The sequence below is a fragment of the Mastomys coucha genome, unplaced genomic scaffold (genome assembly GCF_008632895.1).
Source record: "Mastomys coucha isolate ucsf_1 unplaced genomic scaffold, UCSF_Mcou_1 pScaffold1, whole genome shotgun sequence".
Taxonomy (NCBI): Eukaryota; Metazoa; Chordata; class Mammalia; order Rodentia; family Muridae; genus Mastomys; species Mastomys coucha.
In genome coordinates this window covers 3,065,015-3,077,030 of record NW_022196891.1, presented here as the reverse complement: position 1 = coordinate 3,077,030, position 12,016 = coordinate 3,065,015, and the positions used below count along the sequence as shown (strand labels likewise).

Here is a 12,016-nt window from a genome sequence, read left to right as displayed (position 1 = left end):
CTCATGTATCCTGTTGTTGCCTTCAGCATGGAAGAGGGCTGGTCTCCTGCATGGTCCCCATGCTAACCTCCATACACAGCTGTATTATCGTTATGGTTAGATCTGTACTTGAGATTTTTTTTTTCTCTTCATGGCTGAAGTTACAGTATTATTTTTCATCCTTTCTGTTATTTTTTGCCCTAAGATTCTTGAGATGGTGATCCTCTTCTAGAACTTGTGATCCTCTTGCCTTCTTCTCAAGCCTGTTATCTCAGGTAGATGTCACCAGGCCTATCTTATGTGGTGCTAGGTGGAAGCCAGAACTCCATGCATCCTGAAGACAGCTGAGCCACATCTCCAGCCTGTTAATGTATTATAAATCCTTTGCTGGCCTTGCTTGAGATAGTTACAAATTTCAGAACACCAGATCACGTGTCCATGTTTAACTTCCCTTCTTGATTGGCATTTACAAAGTTTCACTTTAATCTTATTCTTCTTGGAAGAGGATACCTGGGAGACAAAGTCTTTTAGTCCTTATGTATCTAAAAATGTGTATGTTTCCATGACGCCATTTGGAGTTGCTTTAGTAAGAGACTGTCACTGGGGAGGGTAAATGGCTATGGATAATTACTGCCTTGCCTTCCGAGACTGGTTGCTTTCTTACTTGATCATCTTTCCACTACAAGCTGAGTAGATTCCCACCTCTAGTCGCAGCTACATAGAAGGCTGCAGCCAGAGGATCACTGGTGACTGTGAGCCGAGACCAGTCTGAGCAATACAGTGAGGTTTGCCACAGTAAATAAACAGATCAGTTCAGGTAGGAGAGGAATGTATATTTCTCACTTCACTATCCTGAGCACCCAGCAAAAGGGCTTAATACCCAGAACAAAAATTCTAGCCAAGGACGTCTTGATTGTAGCATAGCTATCTAGAATGTGGGATTGTACCATGCCTAGGAGTTACAACCCTGTCTTCTGGGAGTGCCTCGTTTGTTCTTTTTAATGGTTGGAATTTGTTAATTCAGACAAATATTGTTGTCTGTCTGCGTGTGCTATCTAGTGTACAAAGCAAATGTATTCTGTTCTCGAGGATTACTGGTATTGACAAAGTTTTCATTATACTTGGTCCTGGAGCAGATTAGATGTGTCCTAGAAACTGTTTAGAAGATATTTAACTACTCTAAACTGGGCTATCATCCTGTCCTGTTGGATGAGCTGAAAGGTCTCCCTTTATCTTGCAGGTGGTCACCATGGGCCTTTTCCGAACGATTGCTTTATTTTACCTTGGAAGTTTTGATAATATAATTCGCCGCTGCATGGTCCAGAAAGCAAAACCTGAAGTTGTAGACAAAACTGCTTAAATCTTGCCCCTTGGATGAAAGACTGAATCCAGCGATTTGAACAGTGTGCTGCTAATGGAACACAAGTTTTGGCCTCCACACTTTCGAGTCTTGTTTTTGAATGTGTGAGATTGGACCCCATGCTCTTCAGAAATCTGGCTGCAAGCAGAGGGACATGAGGCCATCTCTACAACGTTACTGTTAACACTATGCAAATATGGACCAGGACACCTTTGATTTTTCTGGGTTTTGGGGGTGATAGTGTGAGAATTAATAACAGGAAAACAGGGTAAAGAATAGCATTCCAGAACGATAAATTCAGCTTTTCGGTTATTCTCCCATTCTGCCCATAGAGATCAAGAAGTGTACTTTGTGGCACGTAAGAATTTCTGAGGCTTTCTTTTGATTTTGGTTTTAATTTTTCATGAAAGATGGTCTGGGTTTTTATTAGTCGTTTTTTTTTTTTTTTTTTTTTTTTTTTTTTTTTTTTTTTTTTTTTTTTTTTTTTTTGTAATTTTTTTTAGTGTATGTTATTCGAGGTGTGTTTTCCGGGTAGTCTGTGAGTCAGACTCACAGCACGTCTTGCTGTGCCTGGGACTCGCTTCTGCTTGTGAAGCTGGATTCTCTCTCTTTGATCCCATAAAGTAGGAGGGGGACGAGAGAGCAGCACAGAGGAGGGCAGGGGATGAGTCCTTCGTGACAGCAAACCAGCAAACGGGCCTTTCTTGGCTTCTTAGACTGATGCTTGCAGCGTTTTCATCTTTATTCAAGGGGAGAGGCAGCCTCTTTATGTGTTTTCTAAAGAGAAATAAAATGTCATAGAAGCTTAAAAGTTTACAGTTTCTTCAGTAGCCATGACCTGAAGTTCACATTCCGTCTCAGCTCAGTTTCTAGTGCTGCTTATCGATCTTCCTAGTTTTGCTTATGCTACTGTAATATTTTTGTAAAAGAAAGGAAGGAAGGAAAAAAATGATGGAGACCAGTACAAATGTTTTTGACTTGACTTTTTTAAATTAATCCATGAATTCATTAAAATAAAAAGATTAAAAGCATGACATTCTTACTCTGAGAGCATACAATGGAGCTTTAGGGAAGGCAGCTGGTTGTGTACTTCTCAGTCTTACTATTCAAGTCAATTTTGAAGATGCTCATTTTGGAAGTTGGGTGTTGAGCTGCTCTGTCTCCTACACGGACTCAGAGCAGTATCTTCAGCAGGTAAGGAGCCCTCCGACAGCAGCCTATGTGCATGTGCGGCAGTCTGTGTGCATGCACAAGACTGCTGCCCTGTGGCTGAACCTGCAACAAGTGCCTCTGGTGAGTCCTGCCTGTACCCCACTCCTCCTGTGTGTTGTTCCCCAGGCTCCAGGACAGTTTTCTATGTCCTCATGTCTTACCCCGTTTTCCTTGTATACAAAATACTGCATTCCAGTTCATTCCACCACTGGAAAAAGTAGTAGGAAAATACCACTACTTTCAAAGAAAAAAACTTTACTGTTAAAAAAAAAAAAACAGAAGACAAAAAGCAAAACAAACAAAAAACCCAATAAACAACAAAAGGGTTTGAAATTTTAGAAATTATTGCCATGGCAAACATTTGCTTTTTGCTTTTATTTTTTTCTTTCTTTCTTTTTTTTCTTTTTTAAAGAGGAGTTGTGCTGTGCTGCCTTTTGCCTCAGGCATCTGAGTGCTGGCAGTACAGCTTTGCTTTACCGTGGCCAGTGAGCCAACCAGTCTTTGCTCTTGGAGTTTTTCAAGCTCTTGACTTTATGGTGGCTTTGTTTTTATTTAATAAGATGTTTAATGGATCCATTTTCATCAGAGTCTGAAAACATTTTGAATATTGTTATAGATGATATTTTTTATTATATGCGTTACTGTTTACAGGAGCAGGTGGACAATGCCAAAATGGTTCGAGCACCCCTTCAGTCCAATCTAGCCAAAATTTGCAACTTCTGTCATATTGAGCAGCTGCTGAGGTAGGATAGTAGGGACCAGTCCCCAGTTCAGAGGAAACAACTAGACAGTTTCCAATTTTCTTTTCTTTTAAGTGTTCCTAGACAGTTGGCACTTCCTACTCTTACCTGTTAAAATCTAACCCCAGATGGCTTCTGACACAGTACAATTAACTTTTTTCATTTTGCTATTTTTCAAACATTCCTGGGCCAGAGGATGGGTATGTAGAAAGCCTTGTTTCATGGTGGGCGATGCTGACCCTAACCCACTTTAAACTCAGGTTGGCAGAGACCATGATGCCATGCCGTGAGCCTTTTTGCCCAAGGCCTCAGTACCCTGATTCACAAAAGTCTGGAGTGAGCTTGAAGTTGATAACGTAATCCAGAGGAAGTTGGTGTGAGAATACTGTTTTTATCCATGTCTCGTCAGCACAGTGTGCCTGTTTGTTTAAGTTTACCAGACTCCCTGCAAGCATCTTGCCTATCAGAAAGTCGGCAGAGGAACTCTTGATATTCCTACTTGGAATGCAACATTGAAGCAATACCCCTGAAAGTCAAGATTTCATCCCAGATGAGGTCGAAAACTACAGTTTTCTGCTTAGGAAAAGAATGTGGGGCTGGGGGAGGTACCATAGACAAGTCCCATGTTGGGGAAATTATCAGAGAGTTGTACACTTCGCTAAGGCTGAGTTGGCGGCTGACGGGCGCTAAGGCTTACAGTTCCCTTATACCATTTCCTCTGTGTGACCAAGGGCTTCTGGGGTTTGAGTTCTGAATGCCTGCTCTGATAGTCAGGTTGTATTATTTTATTTTTATATATCCCTGTATTCATTTGAAAATTAACATTCTGCTATATAAATTTAAGGACTCTTCATAACTGAGAAAGAATAGGCGGCTATCATTTATTTATTAAAAAGAAAAAGATAACGGTCACAGACTGGGGAAGTATTTCATTGGGGAATGCTCGCCTAGCATGCTTGGGACCCTGGATTTGATTCCTTACCCCAGTCCAAAAACATTCTTTATTAAAATTGTTCTATAGTTTTAAATTTTAGTAATTTATACAGTCAACATTTAGAATGTTGTTGTGGTCTCTTTCTGTATAATTTAGTGGTATGTACTTATCTGGATCTGTTAAATCATATATTGATTCCTGAAAGCAGAACCTTTAAGGTGACTTTCTGTTAGATGATGAGAACTTTTCTATACCATTTGCTCCACTCAAAGAATCCTATGCATTTGTCCTTGTAGAAGGCTGTACCATGAATTATGTTGCGGTATTTAAGTTTATTATACTGTATTCTGATTGAAATGTGTCTTCCTCAAGACCACAGTTAATACTCATACTTTTACTAGAAGATGTTTGGTGTCTTTCTTATCACCCTCAGTCCTTAGGACCCCAGCTCGAGAGGCCCCTGCTGACTGTTACCCTCCAGTTCTGGACTGGGTCTTGATGTTCTCACCTTTCTGGGTTAATGGAGACTTGTGGTTTTGATTTTCAAAAATGAGAGCTGCCATTATATTTTATACTCGTTTGTGGTGCGAACTCTTAAGGCTTTTGGACATTGGCAGAGAACACGCAGCTATTTTGATACATATTAGGACAGGGTTTCTGCTTTAGAAGTTTTTGTGATGGTATTGTATCCTGGCAGTACTGTAATGTGATTTTCATCTCTTGTATTTCTGAATTACACATACAAACTGGGGAACAAGCTTTACTGATCTGAACATTTATTTTTCTAGAAATTTGTCATTTTAAAGATACTTAAACAAGCTATAAAAGTCTTTCATAGCATTGTCTCTATTTGGCTTCCTAGGTATTTTATAAGACCTGATTTTTATTATTTTTAGGAAGTAATATTTCTACAATATATACTTAGGAATCTGAACATTTATTTCAGGTATGCTCTGTCTGTATGAGTAAAAAAAAAACACCTAAGAAATACAGAATTTAATAAAGCTTTTTGAACAGTTACATTTCATATGCAAATAGATTTTCTGACCCTTGTTCCTGCTTATTCTGTGAGCTGTGTCTAAGTTTTGACAGCAAGATGTAGGTGAAAGAACACCTTGGTTTCTTGTAAGCAGAAATGTTTGCTCATCCTGAGAAGACATTTCTTAAACACGTTTCTCACCGCAGGTCTTCCTTTGCTGCTTGTCCGCACTCTTAAGGGGGGATGCTCAGATACGTGGCTAGCACACATCCCGCTACCCATAACATTTTCATGGAGCACATTTCTTAGGTTGACAATGTCTCATTTCCTGTTTGCTGAGAGATTTTTTATTAATAGGTCTCTGTTAAATTTTATCGTATGCTTTCTGCATCTATATGTTGGTTATATGATTTTTTTTTATTTATACCTTTAAATTGCTTTTCTTCGTTGTACTCCATGGTGAGTTTTATAAAGACATTTCATCAAGTAGATCATTTTGGAAGCATCTTGAATTGCAAGCCGAACTTTTCTTTAAATTTGAAAATTTCATCTTCAAATGGCATGTGATATCACTTCTCTAATTTATATGTTTGGATGTTTAAAAGAAAAGTTATTTCTCCCCACTTTGCTAATGAGCTCATGTAGCCCCCATTTTTCCTCGTTTTGCATATATTAGTTGAATTTCGGTGATGAGCCTTCTAGACAGGCTCCAGGGTTAACGACCTGTGTACGTCTCTCCCTCCTGATGACTACAGGCCCTTCACCTTCCTTTCTGCCCTTCACCCCCTTGTTGTATTTGCTATGTCTTCCCTCCACTCGCAATCCCTGCGAGTCATCTACCCATGTCTTTGGCTGGATGAGTTTATGACACAAAGATGTGAATGCCAAGTGTTTTTGTGGGCAAGGAGTGTATCAAAGGTGTTTACTCCCTCAAGTGGTCTGTGATCTAGCAGAGGCCAGCCAGAAACAGATTGACCGAAGGTGTGATTAAGCTATATTAACGAATACGGAACAGATAGATAAGTTCAAGGCACTGTTGAGCACTTTGCAGGTTTTAACTCAGTGAAAGTATACATGCACAGGATGGGTCGCAGTCATTACAGCTCTGCTTATAAATGAGGGAACAGGCGCCGAGACAGAGAGGTTCACTAGCCAGCTGAAGGTCACAGCTACCAGTTCCATGGATTCCACCTGGGGCTTCTGTTTTGTTTTTTGTTTCATTTGTTTGTTTGTTTGTTTGTTTGTTTTCATCTCTTGCCTCCGAAACAAACTACATCTAAGCTGTCTGGGTGGAGTACGGAGCTTCCTGGAGAAGTCAGGGCTGGTTTCACACAAGTGTTTGAGCTGAAGCTTAAGGAACTGATCGGAATTTCCAAGGTGGAAAGTTAGGTGTGTTTCCAGAGAGAGGAACAGATGTGGGGGCAAAAGATGCTAAAAAGACATTTCAGACACAGGTTAGAGGTGAGCTCTGTCCATCATGTGACAAGTTTGATTCCCTCTACTGCCAAAGAGATAATAACGGAAGAAAAAAAAAAAACAAGAAAGCCATCAAAAGTTTACACAGCTCTGGGAAGGGCAAGTGGGAAGAAAGGGAGGCAGGCTCAGGCAGATCGAGTCATAGGAATGAGACACCAGCTTTTGAAGTCCGTTGAACTGAAAAGAAACAGTGAGATTTGAGTTTGAGAAGGGTGAGGTATCCCTTGGAATTCACTTTCAGTGTTGCCCAGGCTGTAGGGGTATTGCAGCAGACAGTCTTCATTTGTCTGCCTGGCACCCCATTAAAGACATACTGCTGGTGGAAATGTCTCCTTAGCAGATGCTGAAGTGCTTGGGCTTTGGAACAGGGTTGGTATCTGGTGTCCTCATTAGCCTAAACCAATGGCCGTATAAGAACGGGAGAGAAGGGAGCTACACAGGAAGGACATCTTGATAGGGGCCAAGTTGGGGAGGAATGACAGCAGAAATGGGGGTGGGCGAATATCAGTGACTACCATCAGTCTGCCACCAGCTAACTAAGAAGAGACAAGAAAAGACTTCAGCCTTGAGGAACTGGTTATGAACGTCCGCCTTCCATGGCACAGCACTCAGGCCTGTTCTAAGTCACACAGCTTGTGGTGTCTGGACACAAGCATACTAACGTTGCTATTTAACTCTTTGAATTTGTGGTTAGTATCAGGAGACCCTGTGAGGTCTGCTAAATAGCAAGTGAATGTAGTTAAGGAGAGGAATGTAAATTCTTCTGCCCCGTTGGTGTGGGTGGTGACTTCCCACTTGTTTGTTCAACCGCTTCAGTTGCTATCCAGAAACAAGCAGGCTTTGAAGACGGTCAGACAAGTTTCTCTCTTTGGCCTACTTCACCTTCAGTGTTAAAGTCATTCCTTCGAGGGCAGGCAGAAGACAGTTCTCAATGCTTTCTTTTGTAAACCCAAAGTGAGCACTGTTTCTGCATTGCCACTCTGGTGCTGGGCGTTGAACCCAAAGGCACACACAAACCAGGCCACTAGCACCCCAGGCCCTTGCTCACTGTGAACATTTGCACTTAGCCTGGCTGATTTCTCATTCGTGCCTTGTGGTTTCTTACTGTAATGGGCTTGTGAGGCTTGAGATCCAGCATAAACTAGTCAGGTGAGTTCTAGGTTAGGTTAAGGCTTATCTGTTCCATCTGATGAAAGTGTTTCCCAGTTATGACAAGAATGGCTGGACAGCACAGAAAAGGCGAAAATAATGTGACGAGTCATGGGAAGAAAGGTCTGAGCCTGAATGTCCTGGGAGCTTCGCCAGTGGGGCTCGTGCAGTGTGCGTCCAGCAATGCCTTCACACTGCTCTGCACAGGGCCCATGGTGCACACATAGGGCCTGTGGAATCAAAAGCTAGTGCTTGCCTTACATCTAGGCCTGGGAGATGCTAGTTTTTTTTAAAATAGTTCATTTTATTCAGGTTATATGGCGTAACAGTCTCGGCGCCCCTCCCCTCTCTCCTCATTTTGTTTATAGACTTATTTCTACTCCATCTGGTTACGGCTTTATTTATTTAACCTGAAATAACCCAAAGGCTTTTTTTTTTTTTTAAGTTTATCTATTTTTTTTTCCTCTCAGTGAAGAGTCTTTTCCCTCATTTCAGTCAAGAATTCCATACCTGAAAGGATCTGATATACATACTTAACACTAACCAGTTCTATGTTCATTCTACAATATTCTTGTCCAATTTCGTACACTTGGGAAACTTTCACATTGATCTTCAAGAGACCTTCCCGGATACTGCTGCCTGCAAAGCACCAACCAGCAGGTGGCAGACCTCGCAATGAAAGCTTCCTGTTCAGCAGAGGGTGAAGAAGGGCCTTTCAGAACCTTGTTATGTCAGCCTTCTCTGTGTCTGGCTCTTCTCCCTTCTGGCTGGATGCTACTAAGCAGAGGCACCAAAGGGTGGCCCCTGGACTTTGAAGAGGTAGAAGCCACCTTGGGAACTGAAAGGCCATGGTACCTCTGTCCAGAAGGCCTCAGTTACTTGTCCCCAAACTGTTGGTCAGGGCCAAGATGCCACAAACGGGTCTGGGAAGACCCTGAAGGAAAAGTCAGGGAGCATTTCTATGTCTGGAACTAGGGGTTGCTTGCTTTCACTCTGGCTGCTCTTGCTACGCAAGCACACCGGTCCTGCCCACCCTATTCCTGCCATCTTGTTTCCTCGGCCCAGCGCAGGGCATTAAAAGTGCAAAGTCTTTTGATTCCTCTGAAGTAACGTGGGAGGTTAAGACATGGTCCTAAGAGAATCCCTGAGCCGTTTTTATTACCATCAGTGCCAGTTCCATTTTTGTGAACACATATCTCAGTGCCTCCCTCCAGTGCAGGCCACCTCTCCAGCACTGTCAGTGCCATCAGAGAGCTGTGAAGGAGCAAGTTCCCTTCATCCCTTTAGTAACAGACTCCTAGGGAGTCTCACTGAACAGAGTGGTCTCATGGTGAACAGGATGAGAAGTGAAAAAGCAAAAAAACTGTGATGTGTGTGTGTGTGTGTGTGTGTGTGTGTGTGTGTACATATATATTAAATGCTTTGTGTGCTGAGGATGCAGCTCAGTTGGTGCAGTTCTTGCTTAGTGTGCATAAAGCCCTAACTTCAACCCCCAACATCACGCAGATGGGTCATTGTGCATGCCTATAATCCTAGCACTCTGGAAGTAGAGGCAGGAAAATCATTAAGTTTATCCTTTGTTACATAGCAAATTCAAGGCCCACCTGGGCTACATGAGACCCTGCCTCAAATAAATAAAGGTGGAAGAGGAGAGCTGGCTCCACGGTACTGTCCTATGACAATTCATGCCATGGCATGTACATGCCATTTTAGACTTGAAATGAGGGAAAGATGGTGGCTGAATGTGTTCTGTTACCACAGTAATCCACCAAGCCTGTGGAACTTGTCTACCCTGCATATGTGGTTTGCTCTTGAGCCCTATGTAGCAACCTGCTATTCTGTGAATGAACAGTTTGGTTTTTTTAAGACATTTATTTATTTATCTTATGTATATGAGTACACTGTCACTGTCTTCAGACACACCAGAAGAGGTTATCCGATCCCATTACAGATGGTTGTGAGCCACCCTGTGGTTGCTGGGACTTGAACTCAGGACTTCTAGAAGAGCAGTCAGTGCTCTTAACTGCTGAGCCACCTCTCCAGCACTGAATGAAAAGTTTTTCTTGGTGCTTTATCTCTCTATCTCTCAGCTTGATCTTTTCTGTCACGGTTCATACAGGTGACAGTGACACTGTGTGCCTGTGGGTACATATCACATATCTGTATGGCTGCGTCTTCTGAAGCCATCTCAGGTTGGCTGCTGGTTAGAGCTGAGGATATCCAAAATCATACGTACACCATGTTAGGATCATGACCTCAAAAGGTGGGCAGGTAGCTCTCCCTGAGGTCCAGCCTCAGCCCAGTGCTGGGAGCGTGAGGAGCAGAGGAAAAAGCTTCCTGAATTGTTTTAAAGCTCTCAGTGCGGCTGTTCTACTTTCCTCTCTTCGCTGGCCTTGGTCCCCAAGTTGGTTATGCCTGGATAGAGGTTAAAAGGGCCTGAGTGCTCACGTGGTGTCTGCTTGGACAGCTCCAAGGTAACTCAGCAAACCACTTGGGAATTCCTTTGACTCTTCTTTAACAACCCAAGAGCATCAGTGACTACCATCAGTCTGCCACCATCTGACTAAGAGGAGACAAGGAAAGACCAGCCTCTGAGGCACATCCCTTCCAGGTTGTGGACATCATCATGCTCTTCACAGCAGAGTACTCAGACCTGGTCTAAGTTAACACAGCTTGTGGTGTCTGGACACAAAGGCCTAGGGACAAGCATGCTCACTTTGTTATTCTAAGTATTTTCCGTTGTAATTAATATCCTGGAGACTGTGTTGGGAGTCGCCTCTCTTCACCCAAGGGTAGCATACTGGTACCACTTACTACTCTGGTTGCTGCGAGCTGATAACATAATGTTTTTGGTTCTGGTCATGTACACTACACACATGGTTAGCTAAGGGTCTGTTTGGTTTTGTACACTCCATGTGGTTGGACACACTACACTGTTTAAAGTGTCCGTGTGATTGTAGATACACTACACATACAGACACACACGCGCACAGTGGCTGTGTATACACTCTACCTGTGGCTAGAAAGGGTCCGTCTGACCCGCACATGCTACATAGGAAAGGTCCATGCGGTCTCGCACACTGTACACGTTTTTAAAAGATCCATGCAATTGTGCACACCCTGTTAGTAAGGTCCAGGTGCCTCGCCAACAGCCTGGCCCTGGCTATAGCCGCGTCCATCCAGCAGCCAGCCCCGCAGGCCCGAGGAGGCCCCTCGCACGCCCACCGAGCCACGGCCGCCCGGGAGGCCCGCGCCACCCACGGTCCCGGGCCCAGCGTAGCCCGCGGGTGGCCGCCACCCAGGCCAGCGGCCGCGGTCGGGCGCGCGCTCTCCGGGGCGGCCGCGGCGCCTTTAACCCGGGTGGCTGGCGGGCGGCGGGAGGAGGCGGCGGGCGGGCGGGCGGGCGGGCGCTCAGAGGAGGGCTCTTTCTTTCTTCTTTTTTTTGAATGAACGGTGACGTACGTACAGGAAACCAGGCGCTCCGGCGGAGAATGAAGTAAGAGGCCGGGCCCCCCGCCCCGCGCCCGCCCCCTTCCTCCCCGGCCCGTCCTCCCGCCCCGCGTCCGGGTCCCCGCCGAGCCGCCGCCGCCAGCACCGAGGTGCCCCGGCCCTCCCCGGCCGCAGCCGTCACCGTTGGAACGGGCTGCGCGGCGCGAGCACGAGGAGGCGGCCGCCAGCGCCGCCCGCAGCGGAGGAGGAGAAAGGGTGCGCAGCCCGGAGGCGGGGTGCGCCGGTGGGGTGCAGCGGAAGAGGGGGCCGGGGGGGGCGGACTTCGTAGCAGTCATCCTTTTTAGGAAAAAAAGAGGGGGGGTAAGCCCTCCCCCACCACCTCCTCCCGCAGCGCACCACACACAGTGCGCGGGCTGCTCCTTGGGCACCGGCCGCCCCAGCGCGTCCGTGCCTGCGTTTAGCAAGCTGCTTTTCCCCCCCACTTTCGGAAAGCGCGTTGGCCCTTCGGAGTTTAATCAGAAGAGGATTCCGGTCCCCGTGCCCCCCAGCTCGTCTATCGTCCCCTTGGCGTGTCTCTCCCCTGGAGGTCTGAAGCGGTCCGGTGGATATGGATCCGTGCCTGCGCTCCAGCGTGTGTGTGCGAGTGTAAACTGACGAAAAGGGAGAGAATCATAGGACTTCTGCAAATGCTGGATTGAAAAATTGTAATTCATCTGCCGCCGCCGCTGCCTTTTTTT

At 45.0% G+C, this 12,016-nt stretch overlaps 2 protein-coding genes across 2 annotated transcripts in view; both read left to right on the top strand.

Annotated features, from left to right (window-relative positions):
• The window catches only part of Kdsr (3-ketodihydrosphingosine reductase), a 38,348-nt gene extending 33,720 nt beyond the window's left edge, over nt 1-4,628 (top strand). Inside the window, exon 10 of the mRNA XM_031379888.1 lies at nt 1,220-4,628. Within this exon, the coding sequence (XP_031235748.1) occupies nt 1,220-1,339 (120 nt within the window). The 3' untranslated portion in view covers nt 1,340-4,628. The remainder of the gene's footprint in view (nt 1-1,219) is intronic.
• Nucleotides 4,629-11,375: 6,747 nt separating this feature from the next.
• Nucleotides 11,376-12,016, top strand: part of Bcl2 (BCL2 apoptosis regulator) — a 180,649-nt gene continuing 180,008 nt past the window's right edge. The window contains exon 1 of the mRNA XM_031379887.1: nt 11,376-12,016. This exon is cut by the window's right edge and continues 1,358 nt beyond it. The gene's annotated coding sequence lies outside the window, so the exon portion shown is untranslated.